At 48.0% G+C, this 21207-nt stretch overlaps 1 protein-coding gene across 2 annotated transcripts in view; it reads left to right on the top strand.

Moving 5' to 3' along the window:
- LOC135811199 (E3 ubiquitin-protein ligase TRIM71-like) overlaps window positions 1-21207 on the top strand; it is a 214801-nt gene that overhangs the window by 88184 nt on the left and 105410 nt on the right. For both annotated transcript variants that reach the window (XM_065324394.1, XM_065324393.1), the window contains one exon: window positions 16484-16639. In XM_065324394.1, coding sequence (XP_065180466.1) covers window positions 16484-16639 — 156 coding nt within the window. The remainder of the gene's footprint in view (window positions 1-16483; window positions 16640-21207) is intronic.

The raw sequence follows: 21207 nt of genomic DNA, 5'->3' as shown, positions 1-21207 counted from the left end.
GCTGCAGGGGTTGTGAGGGGATAGTGTTGCTGCTTTATGTAGCTCTATCGCTTCTAACTGGTGATTTGCTTCGCTAATTGCGGCCCATCATGAACCAATTGCTGTCATTTGCATTGCCATTGCTTTGCGTTCGCATTTTGGCGCAATGTGGGTTTATTGCCGTTCCTGCCGAGCCAGTTGCTGCCAGTGGCCTGGATTTGCTTTTTTTTTCGCACTAAAAGACCAGCTAATCGAAGCAGCACACCATCTTCAACCTAATTCTTTGTTGCGTTGGGCTGAGTCTGGTCAGGTCTGATCTACTCACCTCCCATCACCTACTAGCTGCATATACTCCTTAATCCTAGAGGGTGGTGGTGTTCCTGCATATACACCTTGATCTTAGAGGGTGGTGGTGTTTCTGCATATACACCTTGATCCTAGAGGGTGGTGGTGTTCCTGCATATACACCTTGATCCTAGAGGGTGGTGGTGTTCCTGCATATACACCTTGATCCTAGAGGGTGGTGGTGTTTCTGCATATACACCTTGATCCTAGAGGGTGGTGGCGTTCCTGCATATACACCTTGATCCTAGAGGGTGGTGGTGTTTCTGCATATACACCTTGATCCTAGAGGGTGGTGGTGTTCCTGCATATACACCTTGATCCTAGAGGGTGGTGGTGTTCCTGCATATACACCTTGATCCTAGAGGGTGGTGGTGTTTCTGCATATACACCTTGATCCTAGAGGGTTGTGGTGTTTCTGCATATACACCTTGATCTTAGAGGGTGGTGGTGTTCCTGCATATACACCTTGATCCTAGAGGGTGGTGGTGTTTCTGCATATACACCTTGATCCTAGAGGGTGGTGGTGTTTCTGCATATACACCTTGATCCTAGAGGGTGGTGGTGTTCCTGCATATACACCTTGATCCTAGAGGGTGGTGGTGTTTCTGCATATACACCTTGATCCTTGAGGGTGGTGGTGTTCCTGCATATACACCTTGATCCTAGAGGGTGGTGGTGTTTCTGCATATACACCTTGATCCTTGAGGGTGGTGGTGTTCCTGCATATACACCTTGATCCTAGAGGGTTGTGGTGTTTCTGCATATACACCTTGATCTTAGAGGGTGGTGGTGTTCCTGCATATACACCTTGATCCTAGAGGGTGGTGGTGTTCATGCATATACACCTTGATCCTAGAGGGTGGTGGTGTTCCTGCATATGCACCTTGATCCTAGAGGCTGGTGGTGTTTCTGCATATACACCTTGATCCTAGAGGGTGGTGGTGTTCCTGCATATACACCTTGATCCTAGAGGGTGGTGGTGTTTCTGCATATACACCTTGATCCTTGAGGGTGGTGGTGTTCCTGCATATACACCTTGATCCTAGAGGGTGGTGGTGTTCCTGCATATACACCTTGATCCTAGAGGGTTGTGGTGTTTCTGCATATACACCTTGATCTTAGAGGGTGGTGGTGTTCCTGGATATACACCTTGATCCTAGAGGGTGGTGGTGTTCATGCATATACACCTTGATCCTAGAGGGTGGTGGTGTTCCTCCATATGCACCTTGATCCTAGAGGGTGGTGGTGTTCCTGCATATACACCTTGATCCTAGAGGGTGGTGGTGTTCCTGCATATGCACCTTGATCCTAGAGGGTGGTGGTGTTCCTGCATATACACCTTGATCCTAGCGAGTGGTGGTGTTCCTGCATATACACCTTGATCCTAGCGAGTGGTGGTGTTCCTGCATATACACCTTGATCCTAGAGGGTGGTGGTGTTTCTGCATATACACCTTGATCCTAGAGGGTGGTGGCGTTCCTGCATATACACCTTGATCCTAGAGGGTGGTGGTGTTTCTGCATATACACCTTGATCCTAGAGGGTGGTGGTGTTCCTGCATATACACCTTGACCCTAGAGGGTGGTGGTGTTCCTGCATATACACCTTGATCCTAGAGGGTGGTGGTGTTTCTGCATATACACCTTGATCCTAGAGGGTTGTGGTGTTTCTGCATATACACCTTGATCTTAGAGGGTGGTGGTGTTCCTGCATATACACCTTGATCCTAGAGGGTGGTGGTGTTTCTGCATATACACCTTGATCCTAGAGGGTGGTGGCGTTCCTGCATATACACCTTGATCCTAGAGGGTGGTGGTGTTTCTGCATATACACCTTGATCCTAGAGGGTGGTGGTGTTCCTGCATATACACCTTGATCCTAGAGGGTGGTGGTGTTTCTGCATATACACCTTGATCCTAGAGGGTGGTGGTGTTCCTGCATATACACCTTGATCCTAGAGGGTGGTGGTGTTTCTGCATATACACCTTGATCCTTGAGGGTGGTGGTGTTCCTGCATATACACCTTGATCCTAGAGGGTGGTGGTGTTCCTGCATATACACCTTGATCCTAGAGGGTTGTGGTGTTTCTGCATATACACCTTGATCTTAGAGGGTGGTGGTGTTCCTGCATATACACCTTGATCCTAGAGGGTGGTGGTGTTCATGCATATACACCTTGATCCTAGAGGGTGGTGGTGTTCCTGCATATACACCTTGATCCTAGAGGGTGGTGGTGTTCCTGCATATACACCTTGATCCTAGAGGGTGGTGGTGTTCATGCATATACACCTTGATCCTAGAGGGTGGTGGTGTTCATGCATATACACCTTGATCCTAGAGGGTTGTGGTGTTTCTGCATATACACCTTGATCTTAGAGGGTGGTGGTGTTCCTGCATATACACCTTGATCCTAGAGGGTGGTGGTGTTCATGCATATACACCTTGATCCTAGAGGGTGGTGGTGTTCCTGCATATACACCTTGATCCTAGAGGGTGGTGGTGTTTCTGCATATACACCTTGATCCTAGAGGGTGGTGGTGTTTCTGCATATACACCTTGATCCTTGAGGGTGGTGGTGTTCCTGCATATACACCTTGATCCTAGAGGGTGGTGGTGTTCCTGCCTATACACCTTGATCCTAGAGGGTGGTGGTGTTTCTGCATATACACCTTGATCCTTGAGGGTGGTGGTGTTCCTGCATATACACCTTGATCCTAGAGGGTGGTGGTGTTCCTGCCTATACACCTTGATCCTAGAGGGTGGTGGTGTTTCTGCATATACACCTTGATCCTAGAGGGTGGTGGTGTTTCTGCATATACACCTTGATCCTTGAGGGTGGTGGTGTTCCTGCATATACACCTTGATCCTAGAGGGTGGTGGTGTTCCTGCCTATACACCTTGATCCTAGAGGGTGGTGGTGTTCCTGCATATACACCTTGATCCTAGAGGGTGGTGGTGTTCCTGCCTATACACCTTGATCCTAGAGGGTTGTGGTGTTTCTGCATATACACCTTGATCTTAGAGGGTGGTGGTGTTTCTGCATATACACCTTGATCATAGAGGGTGTTGGTGTTCCTGCATATACACCTTGATCCTAGAGGCTGGTGGTGTTCCTGCATATACACCTTGATCCTAGAGGGTGGTGGTGTTCCTGCATATACACCTTGATCCTAGAGGGTGGTGGTGTTCCTGCATATACACCTTGATCCTAGAGGGTGGTGGTGTTCCTGCATATACACCTCGATCCTAGAGGGTGGTGGTGTTTCTGCATATACACCTTGATCCTTGAGGGTGGTGGTGTTCCTGCATAATTATACACCTTGATCCTAGAGGGTGGTGGTGTTCCTGCATCTACACCTTGATCCCAGAGGGTGGTGGTGTTTCTGCATATACACCTTGATCCTAGAGGGTGGTGGTGCTCCTGCATATACACCTTAATCCTAGAGGGTGGCGGTGTTCCTGCATATACAATTGATCCTAGAGGGTGGTGGTGTTCCTGCATATACACCTTGATCCTAGAGGATGGTGGTGTTTCCGCAAATACACCTTGATCCTAGAGGGTGGTGGTGTTCCTGCATATACACCTTGATCCTGGAGGGTGGTGGTGTTCCTGCATATACACCTTGATCCTAGAGGGTGGTGGTGTTTCCGCATATACACCTTGATCCTAGAGGGTGGTGGTGGTTCTGCATATACACCTTGATCCTAGAGGGTGGTGGTGTTTCTGCATATACACCTTGAGTCCTAGAGGGTGGTGGTGTTCCTGCATATACACCTTGATCCTAGAGGGTGGTGGTGTTCCTGCATATACAATTGATCCTAGAGGGTGGTGGTGTTTCTGCATATACACCTTGATCCTAGAGGGTGGTGGTGCTTCTGCATATACACCTTGATCCTAGAGGGTGGTGGTGTTCCTGCATATACACCTTGATCCTAGAGGGTGGTGGTGTTCCTGCATATACAATTGATCCTAGAGGGTGGTGGTGTTTCTGCATATACACCTTGATCCTAGAGGGTGGTGGTGCTTCTGCATATACACCTTGATCCTAGAGGGTGGCGGTGTTCCTGCATATACAATTGATCCTAGAGGATGGTGGTGTTCTTGCATATACACCTTGATCCTAGAGGGTGGTGGTGCTCCTGCATATACACCTTGATCCTAGAGGGTGGCGGTGTTCCTGCATATACAATTGATCCTAGAGGGTGGTGGTGTTCTTGCATATACACCTTGATCCTAGCGAGTGGTGGTGTTTCTGCATATACACCTTGATCCTAGAGGGTGGTGGTATTCCTGCATATACACCTTGATCCTAGAGGGTGGTGGTGTTCCTGCATATACACCTTGATCCTAGAGGGTGGTGGTGTTCCTGCATATACACCTTGATCCTAGAGGGTGGTGGTGTTCCTGCATATACACCTTCATCTTAGAGGGTGGTGGTGTTCCTGCATATACACCTTGATCTTAGAGGGTGGTGGTGTTCCTGCATATACACCTTGATTCTAGAGGGTGGTGGTGTTCCTGCATATACACCTTGATCCTAGAGGGTGGTGGTGTTCTTGCATATACACCTTGAACCTAGAGGGTGGTGGTGTTTCTGCATATACACCTTGATCCTAGAGGTGGTGGTGTTTCTGCATATACACCTTGATCCTAGAGGGTGGTGGTGTTCCTGCATATACACCTTGATCCTAGAGGGTGGTGGTGTTCCTGCATATACACCTTGAACCTAGAGGGTTGTGGTGTTCCTGCATATACACCTTGATCCTAGAGGTGGTGGTGTTCCTGCATATACACTTTGATCCTAGAGGGTGGTGGTGTTCCTGCATATACACCTTGATCCTAGAGGGTGGTGGTGTTCCTGCATATACACCTTGATCCTAGAGGGTGGTGGTGTTCCTGCATATACACCTTGATCCTAGAGGGTGGTGGTGTTTCTGCATATACACCTTGATCCTAGAGGGTGGTGGTGTTCCTGCATATACACCTTGATCCTAGAGGGTGGTGGTGTTCCTGCATATACACCTTGATCCTAGAGGGTGGTGGTGTTTCTGCATATACACCTTGATCCTAGAGGGTGGTGGTGTTTCTGCATATACACCTTGATCCTAGAGGCTGGTGGTGTTTTTGCATATACACCTTGATCCTAGAGGGTGGTGGTGTTCCTGCATATACACCTTGATCCTAGAGGGTGGTGGTGTTCCTGAATATACACCTTGATCCTAGAGGGTTGTGGTGTTTCTGCATATACACCTTGATCTTAGAGGGTGGTGGTGTTCATGCATATACACCTTGATCCTAGAGGGTGGTGGTGTTCCTGCATATACACCTTGATCCTAGAGGGTGGTGGTGTTTCTGCATATACACCTTGATCCTAGAGGGTGGTGGTGTTCCTGCATATACACCTTGATCCTAGAGGGTGGTGGTGTTTCTGCATATACACCTTGATCCTAGAGGGTGGTGGTGTTTCTGCTGATGTTGAAAATTTGGATTCAAGCCGAGTCTAACGTGAACCGTGACCCCGTGTTCTGGTTGATCGAGCTAGCTGTTCCGATGTACCATGATGTTCGGTGCATGTGTGCCTTCTGAACACCATGATCCAACACAAATGGCCATATTGGTACGTAGTACAGAAGGAGAATGCCGAACAGGCTGAGACCCACGTGCAGCAGCCGGATCAAAATAAATAGGAGCCGAGCGTTCACCTTTTGACTTCGTCCTAGATGATCTTATTAGTTTTATTTTGTGGGCACGAAAATACGTCGACATTTTGAACTTTTCATGTGAGGAACAACACGATGATGAGTGTGTGTGTGCAGAAAACAGTACACCTCTGGCGGGCAATAACCCCAACAACCCGAGCCCCAAAGGAACGCAATGTAGCTATGTGAAGGCGATTCATCTGACGATGTTGCAGAAGACGGAGATGACACGCTCCGATGTCTTTCATTTCAGAGCCGCATGGGCAGCCACGGCACCTTCAATACAAAAAAGTCATTTACAAGTACCATTTATGTGTCACATTAACAGCAAACAAACATCCTACCAATCCTTTGTAATCACAAACAAAACAAAGAGCTAGCTGGAACTTCGCAAAGGCAGTACCAGTGCGACAAACTGCTGTCGACTTTTGTTTATTTTCTCCCTTTTTCGCGCTCTCATTGTGAACAATGTACACATCAGTGTCCGAGCTCCGACGGCACATGTGCACCATACATCGGACAGTTGGCACGATCCACCAGCACGCGGGCTTGATTTCGTTTTTGACAACGAATGTACGCGTGCAAGTCAAGTCCGGCGTGACGTCACTCGGTACTTCTGGACAATTTGAGCACCATCTTTTCAAGCTTTCACCCACTTCTAGTCATCGCAGAGAGCAAAATGAATAACACCATCTTGATCAGAAGCCAAAGCACTACAAGATAAGACAAACTAAAAATTTGGTGACAGTTCCCCTACTAGACTCTACGGCATTATCAATTCTTACTCTTTGGGTGGAATACGATCAAAAGTACTTCCTCCGTTAAAATAATTTCTTTGATTTTTGCAGTTCAGTCCAAAGAAATCTATGGCTACAAAGCAGCATATGGTAGATAGATATTTGCTGATGCCAAACAGCTCATTTCAAAGTAGTCCAGCCTCACTCTTCGTCAGAATCTGATGACGACTCATTCCCTGATGACATCGAGTCTGCACTCTGCTGACTTTCACCTCCAGCGCTGCTAGCTTTTGTTCCGCAGCCTTTACAAACTGCCGAGACATGATTTGGTCATGGAGACCGCCCACTTCTTTGCTCCAGCTGTAAGCTTCATGACCTTTGCTGTGGCGTGGTGGTTGTGGTCTCCGCCACTCTCCAGAATGACATGAGAGAAGTAATACAGACACATCTGTCTACAGGCTGTGGAAGAATGCCAAGTCGTCGACATTGAGATCGGGACCATTTTGCTGGTTGAACAACAACCGGAATGTCGAACACTTTTGCTTCCCCCTGCCTGGCAAACCCACGTGCGTTGATTTTGGCTGTGTGCGGACGTGCACCATTGTGCTGGTACAGCATTGGCTGGCCGGCTTCTGGGCACTTCCTCAAGCCACACGGCCTTTCAAACTGCTTCTTATTTTCACACTTTGGTGTCATGCGCCTGGCCGGGAGTTGTGTTCTGGTTCATTCTGTCAAGAAACGGTTGTGCTTCACTGATTGTTTTCGAAAAGACTCCATGCTTTCGGAGGTGCAAATGCCTGTAAGATCAATGGACGACACCACTGATACCTTATGTAGGGGATGGGTTACGGACATATTTGTCTAATGCCAACCGAAATATCATGACAAAAACACAAAAAATGCAACAAAATGTTGCCTTAAGGAATGAAGGAAATAATTATTGATGTATAAGAGGAGCCTAAATATTGAAAGTTATGACCAACAGCCTCCCTAAGGTCACGATACATTTTTAGACAAGCACACCTGTTGAGAAGTCAGCAGCAATACGGAGAAACGTACATCTGTGGAATATCTTTTTAAAATTTTACCTAACGGTTGGTTCATATAAGCCAAATTGGCGCTGGGAAGCACCGGGCGCTGAGCCACCTCCCGATCCGTCCGGCATACGGTTCGAGTACCGAATCTACTACAAAGTAGTACAGAATGCACCCAAATGGTACCACAGGTTAGTCAAATGAAGCTTGAATTCCCTGTTTCTTCAGTAGCTCAAGGGCTTTTAGTCATGGCCACTCGTGGCTACTTTTTACTGGAGATTATGAAACTACTTCTACATTTTTTATTGCAGTCTAGTAAGCGATGTTGTCAAAATGATGCATGTGTAGTGGGCCGCAGTCTCTTTCGGAGGCAAATGCACTTGGGTCTCAGTGAACACACTGTAACTGGCAATTGAAATGTAACTATAACTGAAAATGAAATTAACTGGCAATGAAATTAACTGGCTACTTAATTAACTGACTGGCAATAAAAGAATCGTGAGCAGCAGCTTTAATGCACAGGCAAACTCCGTATGGGGATATAGTAACGTACGGGAATATGCTAACATACGGGGATACAGTAACGTACGGGAATATGCTTTACGCTAAACAATATACGCTATACACTGTGAAGTCACCAGCGTGCCAACGCTACACATGCAAACGTTGATGATGTTACAAGAACTTGTCAATGTATCCTTCACATTTTTTATTTGTTTGAATTATATTGTGTATCATAAGTTGCACAACTGACAAGCAGATCATCCGAGAAGGACGGGTAGGTATGCTGACTTAATATGCTTTCTTAAAGCAACTACAAGAATGGCAAACTGACTTCATCTTTACCTTAAATTTAGGAAAATTTAGGACGAGTCTTGGTTTGAAATTTTGACAAAATCCGGCTCTCGGCACCGGCGGTCCCTGGCGTGAACGGTTCACAAACCACTTTCAGTCAAAATTGCACTTGATCAATGCTGGAGCAGATCGCAAGAGTTGGACACTGCCCAACTTTGCCACCGGTGCTTTGCGATTATTTACCGTATGATTTTGTTATGGCTGCACTAGTTCACATAATCGCAATGAGCTGGGAGCGGGTTGCAAGAGGCCCCCTGCTGGTGACTCCCATCGTGCACCGGCAATACTTGAACCAACCCTAACTTCAAGTTAGTAACTTGCTCATTATATTTGCAACAACGTGAAGTGATGTAGGAACCTTTCTGCATGTTTGTCACAATTCCTATGACGTCAAGACCTCAGGTCGGCTGAGGGCAAAAAGCCTCACCATTACTATGCTCCAACTATGCAATTTTTTGTCTTTGCCTGTGAGCTGTGATCATTGTACTTCCTCCGCCTCATTAAAATTGTCGCTTCGCACATCGCAATGTTTGTGACTTGGCTCATCTTAGTCAGACTGTCGGAATCGCTGTTTTCTGTGTTCGAACATTGGTGCGACCCTTTCTGCGCAATGCCTACTTGTTACTGAAGCCGTGGTGGTCCCGGACCTTGCCGGACACTGCCCAACTTTGCCACCGGTGCTTTGCGATTATTTACCGTATGATTTTGTTATGGCTGCACTAGTTCACATAATCGCAATGAGCTGGGAGCGGGTTGCAAGAGGCCCCCTGCTGGTGACTCCCATCATGCACCGGCAATACTCGAACCAACCCTAACTTCAAGTTAGTAACTTGCCCATTATATTTGCAACAACGTGAAGTGATGTAGGAACCTTTCTGCATGTTTGTCACAATTCCTATGACGTCAAGACCTCAGGTCGGCTGAGGGCAAAAAGCCTCACCATTACTATGCTCCAACTATGCAATTTTTTGTCTTTGCATGTGAGCTGTGATCATTGTACTTCCTCCGCCTCATTAAAATTGTCGCTTCGCACATCGCAATGTTTGTGACTTGGCTCATCTTAGTCAGACTGTCGGAATCGCTGTTTTCTGTGTTCGAACATTGGTGCGACCCTTTCTGCGCAATGCCTACTTGTTACTGAAGCCGTGGTGGTCCCGGACCTTGTCGGAGCTCTCTTCCGCACCAAGCATATTCATCGCGCTCCGCACTATTCTGCCCCAGAGCGCATATCGTTTTTCTGGAGTTCGTGCTGTCCCACATCACTCCTTAGGCATTTATCAAGACTGAAAGCTTGGGTATAAGAATCCTGGTATCTCTCCTGAATATGAAATGCTGAAGTTGACGATGGCAAGAAGAAAGTGTTCTCAAATTCCTAAAATGCGTTACTTGTGGTGCATGTTGCTGCGAAGGTAGCAGGTCTGAAAACACCAACAAAATCAGCGAAGCGCTTGCCAAGGAAAGAAGGTGCGGAGCTGCTTACCCTATTCCGCTGGAAGGTCGTTACAGTGTACTTGAAAAATGCTAGCTTGCCTTCATCGCCAGCCACCTGGAGGCATGGATCATTTGAAAACGAAGTTTCTTGACCTGAAGTTGAACGCGCGTCTTATTCAGCATATTGAGTGCTGAAGGGTCTGCCTCAAACTCTGATGAGTATGTCGATCTTAGCTGCAAGTGAAGCAAAGCGGGAGGCCACAAACTAAAGCTTGGTCCGTCGACAATGCTCTGCCTCAATTTCTAGCTGATTTCTTTGCCCTTCGAGTGGAAAAAATAAATTCGAAGAATCGCTCTGGGAAGCGACAATTTTAATGGCGCGGAAGAAGTAAAAAATAAAAATAAATCGTATTCGCTTGGCTTCCGCTCGTCATGTATATTACATACCTTCGGGTTGGGTGGTCTGTTACTTTGCATCTTCAAGTTGGAGTAAGACCGGTACGTCTAATTATCTTACTAGTCTCATTAATCATCCTGTAATGTTCGGCAGTCTTTGTTACCCCGCAACATAGCTTGTGCATATCTTTGTTGCACTTTAACTCCACTCATTTGGAACTTTGCACACCTGAGTCGTCCAAGTTGGAAAGTTGTTGGTTGGTGCTTGGTACATGTGTTGGAGCTAGGTGTCTGGGGGTTGAATGTCTCAGTACCACTGTCAGATTGTGCCTTGTTGCCGCAGTTCTGCATAACTTTAATCTTTGACGCCCATTGCCGGAGACGATGATAGCGATACTACAACAGAAGCCATACTAAGTTGTGCTGGGATTGCACCATGCAACAGCTTGCAAGGCCGAAGAATTGACCAATATCGTGCTCACGCGATTAGAGCCCTATCTCTAATTTGCCCCAGTCTCTAAGAGCAAGTGAAAAAAGAAACCCGTCTCTTGTATAGTGCCCCCCCCCCCCCCCTCCCCCACCATCCCCACCCTCCTGGCTTGGAAGCAAGCTCATGTGCAAATTTGGCGATCTTTTGATACTGCTTTTGTCCATGTCATTGAACTGGTGGTTTCAGAATAAAAATCACAGTTCTTGCTGCCCTTTCTTTTGAGTTTAAAAGGTTGCAGTAAACTTTAGGCTCTGTTTCGTTGCCTTCTTTGCTTTTATGCGGGATGAAGTAAATGTGCCAGCATTGAAAACATATTACCCTCTCTTGAATAGTGCCCTATCTTGAATAGTGCCCCATCTGTGGTGGACGTTAAAAAATAGTGCACTAATCGCTCGAGTACGCTATTACTCAAAGTGGTTTACACCCACAGCTAATTGACGTATATTTTTCTGACCAATGAATTCCTACTTGTTGGTCTTTCTTTTCGATATTTTGCTGCACACACATAACACCACCTACTTCGGCATGCACTGGTTATTGGTAAAAACCCAGGAGAATGAAGGAAACGTCAGGACGAGACTAAGGTTGCCCTTGGTGGACCAATTTCAGAATTATAATGACAACCATGTTGGTACTTTCTCGAACTTTTTAATTTTCGCTGCTGTTCTGTTGCTCTCTGTGTGGCTCTCTTGGCATTCAAGACCGACAGATGACAATATTGGAACCATAGGAAGGCATGATTCACATTCTGGAAAGACGATAGTCATCGCAAGGCAAGGGTGTCGTGCTGTAAAGCAATGGGAGTGACGATGTTTTGCATTTCTTTCCACAACAGACACATTGCCATGCAACAAAAGAACTGGGCTAACTGCTCGTCGTTTACAGTTTTTGGTTCACAATGAGAAAGAGAAGGGCAAAGGTACTGAGGAGGAAGAGTAGTATGAAAGGGATAGCAGCTAGCTTTTTGGAATCTGCATCATCCCCGAAAACACCAGCCAAAGTGCGAACAGGACAGCAAGATGTGAAAACTCCATAACGCAAAGAAGTGACTCACTTCGCGCAGCACTGCAAAGCTAAAAGTTCAAAATCGAAGTCGTCGTTCGCTACCACGTCTTCAACGTGGAAGATCTTGCTCTGTTCAGCAGCCTCCACTCCGATGTATCCTTGGTCGCATACAAGTTGCAGTTGTGAAGTGATGGTACGACCACAATGCAGATAACATGCAAAATGTTTGGCTTTACCTGTACGCGTCGTCGTTCCGGGGCACCCTCGAGAGCGGAGGCGATGAGTACCAGCGTCACCGCGTTCTCCCCCTAGATTTTTATTTATTTATTTACTGTTTGTATTTCATGGCACGTAATGAAATTAGCCAATAAAAAGGAAGCAAGCGTGAAACCAACCACGGACCGAAGCAAAAATGCAAAATAAAGAGAGACAAAAGGAAAAAAGAGAAAAATGAAGAAGAAAAAAGAAAGCAAGAGCAGTTCAACGAATTGTTATTTCTAGATGTGCTTGTGGAAAAACGAGTAGTGATTTTCTGACAACCGTTTATCGAAAGCCGGCGTTTACTGGTCAGTACATTGTATATGACTCTTATTGTTCGTCTCAATATAAAGTAAACTTAGTGCGTAACCTTGTAGATCGTGCGAAGCGTATTTGTTCGTCCTGCAAGCTGCAGGAGGAGCTTGATTTTCTCCGTACAGTTTTTGTGAAGAACGGGTACCCTGAGTTTTTGTTGCAGAAGTTGTTGAAAGTCGAACTAACTACGAAGGCTCCTATGGTTGGTACTGCTCGTTGTACCCGTATATTTATGTTTGCCATGGAAAGGGCAGGAGTTGACAAAAGTTTGTAGTGCAGTCAAGTCTGTTGTTCGTCGAACATACTACGCAGTACACGTCGTGCCAGTCTTTACGACGATGCGTGCATTTATGGTGCAGAAGAATGTCCTACCAGCCCATCACCGTAGTCATCTTATTTACAACTTTGAATGCTGACAATGCGCTAGTCGGTATGTTGGTAGGACTGTTCAGCACCTGAACGCACGCATCAAACAACACACATCACGTCACATACTTCCACCTTTCGCACAACAAGAAAGACCGGAACGAGGGCGACCTAGAAAACAACCATTAATCACACAGCCGTTACCTACACAACCCGCGGATCGTAGCTCACAAACTGTGCTTGCTCCGCTGTCGCTGGTGGCGGTGGTGGAGGAGAATGGGCGTGGTGGCTCATCGGGTTGGTTTCTGTCGCCGCCTTTGCTCCTGCCGTCGGTGGTTCCTTCGTCAGTGCCCCCGGCGGCTTTGGCTGAGGCGGTGCCACTTGCGAGCCCGGTCCCACTGCCTCCTCCGGATCCTCCGCCATCGGTTCTTGCGGCGGTTGAGCTTGCCAGTGGCAGACCGCGAGCAACACTGACAGCGGCATTAACACTACAAATGCCGACTCAAAAAGACCCACCTTGCATATCAGCAGCTCCCGCACCAACACCAACAGCGCAATCTACAGCAACCACAACTAATCCACCATCCAAGCCCACAATTGAACGACCAAGACGATCAACAGCCAACTACAACAGAAGCTACGCACTCAACGGACAAGGGCAAAAGGAGGGACGTGACAGCTGGGTGACGGCCGAGTTAAGTTCAATGGACCCGGTCAGGCGGGATGGATGAGACAGAGAGAGTGCAGAGGAAGCTTAGGATGGAACGGACGGCGAAGGGAGCAGTGAGTCGGAGAGTAATGATGGGAGTGATTGGAAGAGTGCCGGTGAGAGTGTTAGTGTTGTGGGTAGTTTTCGCGGTAGCAAGTCTTCAGTGTACAATTATCTGCTAGCTAGTCCTGATTGTTGCTATTCGTATTCCGACTCTTCGTTCACTGTATTGTGCCGTGGTCGTCATGGTTATGGACTACAGTTAAAAGTGTTGGAAACTATCTATCAGCGTTTGTATAATCCTAATTTGTGTGTACAGAAAGATAGTATAATTGGGTTGAAATTGTTCAAGTAACGTGACGTGTTTTGGTGCGGCCAAGCTTGGCTGTTAATGTTCTAGGTGAAATGTACTGCTGTTATGTGTTATCACTTTGTCCTCCCTTCTTTCTTTCTCTTGTTTGTTCATTTTTCCATTTGAAAGTTTATTGTTAGCACACGCATTCGTTATTGCTCTCGCCTTGATTGTTAAAATTCACACTTGTAAATTTCACTACTGTTGTTCTTAGTGTTATTTCTCTAATTTAGATTTTCTATAATAGTTCAATTTTGTTTCAGTGTCCTTTAGTACAACAGCGATTCCTGATGAGTGTTGTACGAAAACTTGTTTGAATCCATATTTTTTCTCTACACCATTTCTTTTCATTGTTTTATTGCACATCGTCTCCACCGTTTTTACATTGCATGAATAAAGTACACAAATGTCGGTTCAGCTCATTTTATTGATTGCGGTTATCAAATTATTGTCTCCTCGCCGTTTGTTTAAAAAAAGAAAGAGCGTTACCAAAGACGATCTGGGACGTGGAGAAGCTGCACTGTGACGTGTGAGAATGCGTAGATCGACCTGCCACTTTGGTTCGTTCCAATGGCAACTTAGACTGAGACTCTATTCCCATCAATCGATCTTGCAGATTTTTGAATACATGTCCATTGAGTGTGTTGAAATGTATCCCTTCCAATGATACACTTTCGTCGAGCAGAGCTACTAACAGAAAAGTCACATGAAAAAGTCATGAATTTTTATGTTTTCGGAGGACGTAATTTCACCACCAGCCCCCCCCCCCCCTGACACGCCAACACATACACACACACACACACACTTGTACTTGTACTTGTTGCTCACTGCCAAAACTGGTCACGTGGGTCTCCCCGGTAGAGGGGAGAGGGACTCAAAAGGAAACTTGGAAAGATGACTCAATTGGGTATTGAACCACACAACGGCCGACACCCCTGAAATCCCCAAAACTTCGGGGAAATCACCCTGAAATCCCCAAAAGTATACAAAACTCTGGGTCAACAGGTATGTATACTTAAAATAGAAAGTATATGAACCCTGGAACCAACAAAGGTGGCAGGTACAACATTACACCTTCAAACAGCCGAGCCCGTTGGCAACATACCCAACACAATCAGGCATAAGTCTACCCACCAACCGAACTAGCTGCTGGCACCACACACACACACACGCACTCTCGCACGCCCGCACGCATGTGTGCGTGCGCGAACACACACACATACACACACACACACACACTACTACTACTACTACTAGCAGCATGACTACCCAGATGGGCAAGTGTCACCCCTATGAAAAGGGGACCAGAAAACGGGAGTCGGATCACAAGCAGGACCGCGAATGTCTGGCTAGGTCCTGCTGCCGGCGGAAATTGCGTTTACAATGTGGGCAGCTGAGGGGCAGAGCTGCTCTCTCTGCAGCAGATGGTCTCGCACCACGATTGCAGTTGTAACACTTGAACCCGGCCGCAGAACGGAAGCATCGCTGACATGTTGGGCAGTGCTGCTGGCAACAAGCTGAAAGTGGCACAGACAGACTGACTGTTGGTGTAGGAGAACTCGTGACAGGCTGGCATCGATGAACAGAGTAGCAACCCTTGCTGCGGAGCCACCTCTGGCAGTTCTGGCACTGCACTGATCCACGCTGGAGCTGGATGGGAAGCCGTCCCTAAGTGGTGCACTTTTGCCGCGTTCTATCGGAGACCCGTGAGAAGTTCCGGTCACACACTGCGCGATGCACAGACTTGGGCATGGTGGAGCTCGACTGAGGGGCAAGTCGTACTTCCCTCCACTGTTGGCGGTCCTTAGCAAGGATGAACCACTGAGATGGCTGTTGCAGTGTAAACTTGAGGTCGGTCATCACCGTGTCTTCCCACCGTTGCCGGGGACCACAAAAAGGCCGAGGCACAGATACCCACCCAAAGAGGAGTTGGAGGGGGGTGCGATCCTCATCCATACGCGCAACGTGCCCAGTCCATTCCAGACGCCGATTGCGGAGGCGTGTAGACATCAGTACTGGATCTCCCCAACGGTTCCGCCACACACACACACACACACACACACACACACACACACACACACACACACACACACACACACACACACACACACACAACGGTTCTGTCCTTTGTTACCTCATCCATACAGCACTGGGGGAATGGAGCTCAGCCTGATAGGAATGAAAAGTGCAAAGCTGAAGAATTGACCAATACTACTCAGCCTGGTTTACAGCGCACAGATTTTTGAAGTGTTTTGTTTTCCCGGGCAGTGAATTCCTACACCGTTTCTTGATATGTGTTCCTTGTTAAGACAATACGTAATCAAACACCGTGCACATAGCACGGTATGTTATGAAGACCACATGGATAACATATTCAACATTCATTATTATTTTTTCTCCCATTATGTGAACAGATTGCACGATGAATACTGATTGGCCAACAAGCTAGTATGATTTTCACCCGGTCAGGATTGTTAACTTATCAATATGGTCTCTACTGTGTATCTACAGGTTCCAACACAAAATCACTATAGGTCTATTCATGATACGTCTACATCATTTGGTAGCAATGGTAATGGCAGGGTGCAGTTCACGGATCCACGTGGTATCACAATCAGCAAAGATGGAAAGGTCTTTATTGCTGATACTTACAATCATCGGGTGAAGGTTAGTTTATAGAAACCAGCACCCACATCTATCTCAATACACAGTTTTCATCATTTTCTTGATGTATAGCAAGACATGTAAACTGCAGCTGCAGTATTGCTCTACACCCTCTGCTGGACATCGCCTTCTATGCCCGCCAACAGCAGCACGGAGAGTCCTTTGATCACTACCTGACTTCCCTCAGGGAGATCCACAATTGCTGCGATTTCAGCGAAGCTGCACTCTGTAACTTCTGTCCAAGCAGAGTATGCCGCCAATGCCAGCAGGGACAGCGTACCAGGTACGACGAGACCATGCGTGATCGCCTGGTTACTGGCATTCAGCACTTCAACCTACCCACTAATCGTACCGACCTCCGTTCCTTCCTCGGTCTGGTGAATCAGTGTGGAGAATTCACCCCACTGATATCCGAGCTCGCCGCTCCGCTACGTCCGCTATTGAAGACCACGAATGAGTTTGTGTGGGATGATGTCCACACCGCGGCTTTCAACTCCACAAAGTCTGAACTGATATCGCCGCCGACTCTCTTGTACTGCCGTGCCGGTGACGACCTTCGGCTAGAGACCAACGCCTCTGCCCTGAACAGACTTGGGTTCGTGTTATGGCAACGCCAAGATACCCAGTGGCGCATGCTGCAGTGTGGCAGCTGCTTTCTCACCGACGCAGAGACACGTTATGCCGTCATAGAACTGGATTTACTTGCTGTGGTTTGGGCTGTCCACAAGTGCTCCCTCTTTCTGTCCGGCAGTCGATTAGATTTGTTCACTGACCACCGTTCATTGGTCCCGATTCTAAACAAGTACACCCTGGATCAGAAAGAAAATCCACGTCTGCTACGCCTTGCACTGAAGCTCTGATCATTTCAACTCGTTGCACACTGGCACCAGGGCAAAGAGAATGTGTTTGCTGATGCACTGTCCCGTAACCCGGTCGACAAGCCAACCAGTGAGGAAGAATTCGGTGAAAGCTCAGCGCTCTCAGCACCAGCCATCACAGCATGTCTCCGCCAGGACGAGGATGGCCGAATTGCAGACCTCCGGCACTGCGAGCTCCTGGACGCTGCCCGTGGCGATGATGACTATCAGGCTCTTCTCCAAGCCGTTCGTGAAGGTTTCCCTGATGATCATCGCGCCGTCCACTCAGCTGTGAAACCGTACTTCACTATCCGCGATCATCTTTGAGTCGCCGGTGATCTTGTCCTGAAAGGCAAATGTGTTGTGGCCCCGCGTACCCTCCGCCCACGTGTCCTCCAGGATCTACATGCCTCCCACCAAGGCCTCAACCGCACACAGCGTCGAGCTCGACAAGTCGTACACTGGCCACACTTGTCTAATGACATCGCCCAAGTCGTTCGCAGTTGCGAACAGTGTCACTTGCACGCTCCGTCTCAGTGTTAGGAACCGATGCGTGTCACCGCTGACCGCCGTCCCGCCCTGCCATTCCAGTCAACCAGTGCCGACTTATTTTCTTGTCAAGGCTGGGAATACCTGGTTTACGTCGACCGTCACACTGGCTGGCCTTGCATCGCCAAGATCGGCCGCACTGCATCTTCTGCCGATGTGATCCGTGTGTTCCGTGGTTGGTTCGCCGACGTCGGTGTCCCCAGCATCCTCACTACTGATGGTGGTCCGCAGTTTTCATCATGTCGCTTCGCTGAATTTTGCACCCGATGGCAAGTTCAGCACTCCACGTCTTCACCTCGTTATCCTCAGTCTAACGGCCATGCCGAAGCCGCCGTGAAAGCCTCGATGAAGTCACTTGTGTTAATGACCACGTCCGACGGTAACTTGGACATCGATGAGTTCAGACGCGCATTGTTAGAATGGCGCAACACCCCCCGAGAAAATGGTCAGAGAACAGCCCAACCACTGTTTGGTCGACCATCGTCCTCCTTCGTGACAGCTCATAATCTCAGCTTTGCTCCTGATTGGCAAGCCAAAGCCACCGATGTTGACAAGCGCTCTGCCGCTCACTCTGCCACCCAAGAACATCATTATGATGAGTTTGCCAGATCACTGTCCCCACTTCGCATTGGCATGCGGGTTGACATCCAAGATCCGCGCACCAATCTCTGGCGCACCACCGGCGTGGTCGTCGCCATTGGTCGCAACCGGGACTATAATATGGTGAAGTTACCCACCGTCGCTTTCTCAAGCCTGCCCCTGCCGTAGCCCGTCCTGCTCCGCCTGCAGACACCTCCCCGGCTGAGCCCGCAGCACCGCAGCAGCCTTGAGTGCAGCAGCCTCGTCGTAGCCAACGGTCTCGCCAAGCACCAGAGCGTTTGAACATTTCGTCCACAGCATCTAAGTCCTATGCTTGACTCTACCTACCTGTACCTCACACTCTTGCTACAAGTAGTTGGTATTGGTATCACGTTTCATTAGTGTTTACTTTCTTTTCTCTCACTTCTGTTTTTTCCTTCTCGTTTATGTGAGATAAACAGCTCCGATTTTCCGCTTGTTTATCTCAGAAGGGGCGTGTGGTGTACCCGTGTACATCGTACATATTTGCACTCTCATGTTTCTTATTTTGCTACTGTATCTCCTTGCATGGACGTGCGTACAACCTTACAGCATACTACTCTTGATACTATGCATGCATGTGTGTACTCCGTGCCCATAATCAACAGTGCATGTCTCTTGTTGCTGGTCAGTCTTTCCTTGGTAGTTTCCTGACGAGTCGTCCTCTCTCAGTCCTTCGTTGCATTATTCTATTTCAATATAACTAATCATCACATAGTCTTGATGATACCAGAGCCTGTTGGGAGTAGTTCGAGTTACTGCTGATAGCTCTGCTCTCCCTCCCCGTGAAGTTCAGTAATCCTCACGTAGTATCACAGATACATCCTCTCCCCCCCCCCCCCCCCGTTTACTAGCAGTTATTAGTATCCTATCCTCTTACTATGTGCTTCCATAGCTTTTACTATGTTCTTCCATAGTCACTTCAACGCTAAGCCTTCGCCGTCATTTTATTGGGTCGTCATCCCGTTTGTATGTGCGAAGTGAAATAAAACCAACCAACCAACCAATCTTCAGTCTGCTCAAGTGTTCATCGACATCGAAAACGAGGCGGCTGTATGGTGCATCAACAAAATGCGATGAACCACCAGCCCGTAGCTGAACAGCGAAGTCCAACAACTGTGGCAATGGTGCCTGGAGACGGACATCACCATCAGAGCCCAGCACCGGCCAGGCGAATTGAATGTGGAAGCCGACTTTTGGTAACAGCAAACGGGAGCAGCACAGTGGATGCTCCACCGGGGAGTCTTTCAGAGGCTAGCCAATCAACTTGCTTTTCCCTCTGGAAGTGGATCTATTACCTTCATGCACGGCTGCCCAGCTACCCCGATTTATGAGCTGAAAACCAGATCCCATCGTGGAGGACCAATGCTCTCAGCTTCACATGGCCCGACCTGCGTACCTGCTTCCTCCGCTCTGCCTCCTAACGAGGTGTCTGAGGAAGTTTCAGAGGGAGGAGGTAACTCAGTGTGTGTTAGCTGCCCCAATGTGGAGAGGAGTCCTATGGTTTCTCCTCCTACTGAGCCTCTGTGTCGAACAACCAATAATGCTGCTTCATCACTCTGGGCTACTCATGAACGAGCAGGGAAATGTCCACCCCTCATGGAAGCAAGACAGCTGCGCCTAGTTTCTTGGCAGCCGTCCGGCATACATGGCAGCATCAACAACTTTCAGCAGATGTGTCGTCGCCCCTCAGTTCTTCTTGGCAGAGGAGACATCACAAATCAGCTTGGTCACTGTGGTGTTAGTGGTGATGTCAAAACTAATGGACATTAATCCCGTTTTGAATCTTCCGGCAAATCAACTGTCATGCAGTACCTTACGGACCAAGTGACGGTAGGGAAGTCATACCAGACCATTGGAGTGTACCGCTCTGCACTATCCAATACCCTGCAGCCGATGGGGGGGCCAAGAGACCGGCCAACACTCGCTTGTCTCCCGGTTGATGTGTGGAATTTATCAACAACATCTACCTATGCCTCGCAATTTGGTTACTTGGGAACCGGCAATCCCGCTAGGCACTCTCCAGTCTCGGGCCCCTATGAAGGATCTGTCCCTGGGAGAATCACATCCTAAACATGCGCTTTCTACTGTCTATAACTGGTGATTTCAGGGCATCTGAGCTCCGGCATCTGTCAGCCGACTCCATTGGTTTCTCTTCGGAAGGTGTCTCACTGCAATTGTGGGCATTAACTAAGATAGAGCACTCTTGCAGTCTTCGTAGCCAGATATCAGTTGGAGGCAGCTTGCCCTGTAGTTTACTTGGAAGCATACGTGGAACACACAAAGTCTTTAAGACCCTCTGGTACTCGGCAGTACTTCACCTTAGCTCGTAAGCCACATCGTGCGGTATCAGCTGCTACGATTTCTCGTTGGCTGGTGTCCGTGTTATCCACCGCTGGCATTGACACGTTGGTGTTCAAAGGGCATTCAACCTGATCCGCTGCATCGTCGCTGGCTGCAGCTGCTGGTCTGTGTGCTGAGTTCCTGTGCGTCGTTGGCTGGAAACAAGAGTCTATGCTCCAGTGCGTCTATCTCAGAGATCCCATG

This window comes from Sycon ciliatum, chromosome 3, assembly GCF_964019385.1.
Source record: "Sycon ciliatum chromosome 3, ocSycCili1.1, whole genome shotgun sequence".
NCBI classification, from domain to species: domain Eukaryota; kingdom Metazoa; phylum Porifera; class Calcarea; order Leucosolenida; family Sycettidae; genus Sycon; species Sycon ciliatum.
Note: the sequence above shows the minus strand (reverse complement) of the source record. Positions and strands in the feature narration are given on the sequence as shown.